Below are 4599 nucleotides of genomic sequence, written 5' to 3'. Positions count from 1 at the left end.
CAGTTCTACAGAGCCACATCCCCCCGCTTCGGAGCAGGGTAACACGCTCTGCTAGAGCTCTCTCCCCCGTTCACAGCTGTCTCCAGCGGGAGGAGCTGAAACCTGAACCAAACCCTCCGAGTGCGATTGGATCCCACAGCCAGCAGCCCCAGAGCCCTCCCAGAAAAACAGCCTCTTTGGAAAAGTGCTTGAGAACATCCCGAAGCGATTGGAGGAGCGGAAAACCCTTCCCCCCTGCACCTGACTCGTGGGTATTTACAGCACTTTTCAAGGCGGCTCGGCACTGCCACTGCACAAGCGGGAGTGGATGGGCTGCGCGGGGCCGGCAGCGCCGTAGGGACCAGGAGCGGCACCGATGCGCCCGCAGTGACCCCGCGTGTGCCTGCGCTGCGCCGCCCGGGACCGCTGCACGCACCCGCAAGGACAGAGAGAGTCTGCGAGAAGCACAAACCCTGCGTCCAAAATGCCACGCTCCTTCCTGGTCAAGAAGCATTTCAATTCATCCAAGAAGCCGAATTACAGCGAGCTGGACACTCACACAGGTAACAAAACGAAATCTGGTGCCACCGCGTCGCTTCTGAGGCTGCGGTCGTTGCGTGGCAGGACTGAGGAGGGGTGGGATTGCTCTGCAGGCTGGAGGGGACGGGTTCGTTCATTGCTTGCTCTATTTTCTCCTGCTTACAAGGAGGGAGTTTTGAGAAATATGTCAGTGCTGACCAGAATGAATCATGAAAATGTGCTCACCCACTTGAACCCAAGTTACTTAGAAAGGATTTGGAGTTTTCCTGTTCTGTATCTGCTGGTGCTGGAATTGAAACTTTTATTCAAATCCTTCAGGAAGTTTCACTGCTTCATTGTGTCAGGCTGCACAGATTTAGAAGCGGCATGCTGCCTTGAAGGGACTCTCCAACTGCAATTTGCCTGTTCAAGGGCATTGTCTTTTCCCATCAGAATATATGTATGAAACAGTATTTCCTGAATCACCCTTATATTCAGATTACCCTACTGAGATTTTCATTTATGCAGCTTTTAATCCTCAAAGTGTTAGTTTTGCTGCTTTTTGAAATACTTTTTGGTTCTCTTACCTTAAAAATGTTCTTCTTTCTCCAGTGATTATATCCCCATACCTGTACGAAAGCTATCCAGTCCCTATCATACCACAGCCAGAGATCCTGAGCTCAGTAGCTTACAATCCCATTACTGTGTGGACTACAACTGGGCTGCTACCGTCTCCATTACCCAATGACCTCTCTCCACTTTCTGGATACCCCTCATCTTTGGGAAGAGTCAGCCCACCTCCACCTTCTGACACCTCCTCCAAAGATCACAGCGGTTCAGAAAGCCCCATTAGCGATGAAGAAGAGAGAATCCAGTCAAAGCTTTCAGACCCTCATGCAATCGAAGCTGAAAAGTTCCAGTGCAGTTTATGCAACAAGACCTATTCAACTTTCTCCGGGTTGGCCAAACATAAGCAGCTGCACTGTGATGCCCAGTCTAGGAAATCGTTCAGCTGCAAGTACTGTGACAAGGAGTATGTCAGCCTGGGAGCGCTTAAGATGCACATCAGGACCCACACACTACCTTGTGTCTGCAAGATCTGCGGCAAGGCTTTCTCCAGACCCTGGCTACTTCAAGGACACATTAGAACTCACACTGGTAAGAGCAAGCATTACATTTGCAGTTTCTTGTTGCTATAACATCGGGATGCCTTTTTGCTGTTTTTCTCCACAGGTGCAAAACCCAGCAGGGTTTTTAACTAACCTTGAAATACGTCCACAGAATTTCAAATGAATCATTAAAAGGCTAAATTCTCCCTCTTGCAGGGAGAGGGGGAAGGTGGGAGGGGGTTTAGCATGGTCTCGTAACTGCAGGCCAGATACTGGCATAAATCAGCACTGCTCCCCTGATAATTTTAGGATGGTTTAGCCCATTTCCACTATCTGAAGATTTTCCTTTAAGGATTTTGTGTTAACTTTTAGGCTTTGGAAATTGCTAACTTTGAGAAGGCTGCAGCTGACTCTGAAATCAGGCAGCAAAAATCAATCAATGCATGAGGGGCTGCATTTTGACTCCTTAAGCAGCTGGCAAGTTTTGCATCTGCTATTTCAAGTCCTTAGCATTTAGAATCACATCATCAGCAAAGTGGTTGGGTTTTTTTCTATTGAGGCAAAAACTGGGTTTTGAGTGTAGTGCTGGGTACAATGTAATGTCTGCACAGCTGTTTGCTGCTTTTCAGTCAAAGCCCTTGTTCCCCAGTAATTCACGCAGCACTAAGTAGAAAATGTTCCATGAAAATATTTGAAAATGTTGGGAGGAGCCCAGTGTAGAAGTACTGCATGCACCTGTAGATGCAGAAGGTGTCAGCAGCTTGTCTTCAGAGACTGCACTTAACAGCATATTCTCAATAGAATGGGGTTCTGCAAATACAGTCAGCAGTGCTGAAAGCTGCTGTATCTGTGGCCTGATTAACTTTTTATTAGACTTTTTTATTCTTATAACAAGTGATTTCCGTTTGTTCATTTGTTTCTTCGGATAAAAGCAGATTTTACCTGTCCCAAATATGTGCTTTTTGTTTTTTTAATCTTTATCCTATTTTTTTCTTGATGTTTCCTTTGTAGGAGAAAAGCCGTTTTCCTGTCCTCACTGCAACAGGGCTTTTGCAGACAGATCCAATCTAAGGGCTCATCTGCAGACCCACTCGGATGTGAAGAAATACCAGTGCAAAAATTGCTCCAAAACTTTCTCCAGAATGTCTCTTCTGCACAAACACGAGGAATCTGGCTGCTGTGTAGCACACTGAGTCATGCAGTCAATGTTTACCTGGACTCAATGCATTTCTCCACTTCTGTTCCAAATGATAAGGCGTTTTCTCGTCTACTTTTCAGCCAAAAAAAACCCAAAAAACCCAAAATACAAAGAAACCAAACCAACAAACCAAAACATCACCAAACAAGCAAACAAATAAACTAGTGGAAGAACTTAGAATGTCAGTAGAAATGAGCTTTAAGTAGTTTCTGTTCTGCCAAACATTTGCATTCTTAAGTGCGAATTCTGAAATAGGGAGAAAGACGCCATGCATGACATTTCAAGTAGATCTAAAGGAAGCAGCATTATCAGCTTTCTTAATAGATGAAGCCAAATGTAGGTTGTCTTTTCTTGCTTAGAAAAGGCTTCAAAGTTAACAATACATTCCTGCCAAGCCATTTCAACCAAAGAAACAGTATTTTAAGTGGAAATTTTAATGAAAATACTACCCAAGTGAGTTTTGCTAGACACCATTTATCTCAGGTGCCTTAAAAAGTATTCCGAGTTTACCTTAGTAAATGTTTAATATTATTCGTTGCTGTGTTTTTTTATTTTATTTTATTAGAAGCCAAGGCCTTCATTAATGACCTGAAATGCTTTAAAACTGCATAATTAAAAGAGGGGAAAAAAGTGTAAGAGAATGTACGAAAAAATTAAAAGCCACAAATTAACTGCATGTGCCTTAAAAAATAAATTTAAAAAGATAATACTGTAGCTTCAAACATTCCTGGTGCATGCTTGACCATCATTTAATATGGAATAGTTCCTCTAAACTTCATTTAAAAAAAAAAAAAAAACGGGAATAAGTGCAAGAGAGGGGATCCATGGGAGTTTTACAATTTTTTTTTTTTAAAATGCACAAAGGAAATGCAATATTTTCAGCATTACCCCTCCAAGTGCCTTTTTTATTGATGATTTTGTAAAGTATGTGGACATAATGTAAATATTTTTATTTTTATATGATTGAATGTGTTATGAATGAAAGCAAATTGTTGCCCATAGCAGCATCTATAGATAACTTGAAGAAAGTGTGAAGTGAAACTGATGTTGTTTTCTAGCCACTTTTTTACAATAAACATTTTTAAGTAAGATTTCTGTTGTTTGTTCTAATTAAAGAAAACAACTGTGTGTGTGCTTTGGAACATAGGAAAATGTGAATGTCTCTACATGACCAAATGAAGATAGAAGTGAATTTCAGATGTGAAGATTTATTCCACAAGTTCTAAACATTAGAAAGGAATATATACATTGCATTTTAAAAAGACTTTAAACCATACAATGCCTTTTTCTAGTCACTGCTTTAAAACACTTGCATTTCTGCTACTTACAAAACTATGACAACATTGTGAAATATATTTTCTCAAAAACATTTAAGAGCAACTTTTTTCTTGCATTTTAACAGATGAAAGGATGCTATTAGAGGGGCCTTATAGTACTTTCCCTGAGACTTTCACATCAGGGAATCTGGGCCTGATCCAAAGTTCATTAAAGTCAGTGGAGCCTTACAGGAGTTCAGCAATGTTTGCATGATGCTCTTTTAAAGTAGTAGTCAAGTCACAGTATAATATACTTTATATGACAATTTCAAGATGGTTAAAGATATTTTATTAAAATGTATTACATATCAGAACTGTCAGGTGAATGCATTACAGCTGTATATCAGGTAATATATCACAGGAAAGAAATTATTCCGTAATAAAAAGTAGAAATCTTTTTTCTTCAGGTGATTTGACTATGCAGTCCAAGATCTTAACTACATAAAAGTATTACAACATCAACAAATCATGTCTCATC

General features: G+C 41.0%; 1 protein-coding gene across 1 annotated transcript; it reads left to right on the top strand.

Moving 5' to 3' along the window:
- Positions 1–310: 310 nt before the first annotated feature.
- SNAI2 (snail family transcriptional repressor 2) lies at positions 311–3804 on the top strand. Its single transcript, XM_082281920.1, has 3 exons — positions 311–542; positions 1111–1656; positions 2619–3804. Exons 1-3 carry the CDS (start codon positions 464–466, stop codon positions 2798–2800), a joined length of 807 nt encoding a protein of 268 aa, XP_082138046.1. The 5' UTR covers positions 311–463; the 3' UTR covers positions 2801–3804.
- The last annotated feature ends 795 nt before the right edge of the window (positions 3805–4599 follow it).

The sequence above is a fragment of the Coloeus monedula genome (assembly GCF_965178545.1).
Source record: "Coloeus monedula genome assembly, chromosome: 1".
NCBI lineage: Eukaryota > Metazoa > Chordata > Aves > Passeriformes > Corvidae > Coloeus > Coloeus monedula.
This window is presented reverse-complemented; position numbering and strand designations above follow the sequence as displayed.

What these genes read in the sequence shown, in the direction of transcription:
- SNAI2 (XM_082281920.1), top strand. Translation starts at nt 464, where the DNA reads ATGCCACGCTCCTTCCTGGTCAAGAAGCATTTCAATTCATCCAAGAAG. An exon ending in CGAGCTGGACACTCACACAG is followed by an intron (nt 543 to 1,110) that starts GTAACAAAACGA and finishes TTCTTTCTCCAG; the next exon opens with TGATTATATCCCCATACCTG. An exon ending in ACACATTAGAACTCACACTG is followed by an intron (nt 1,657 to 2,618) that starts GTAAGAGCAAGC and finishes TTTCCTTTGTAG; the next exon opens with GAGAAAAGCCGTTTTCCTGT.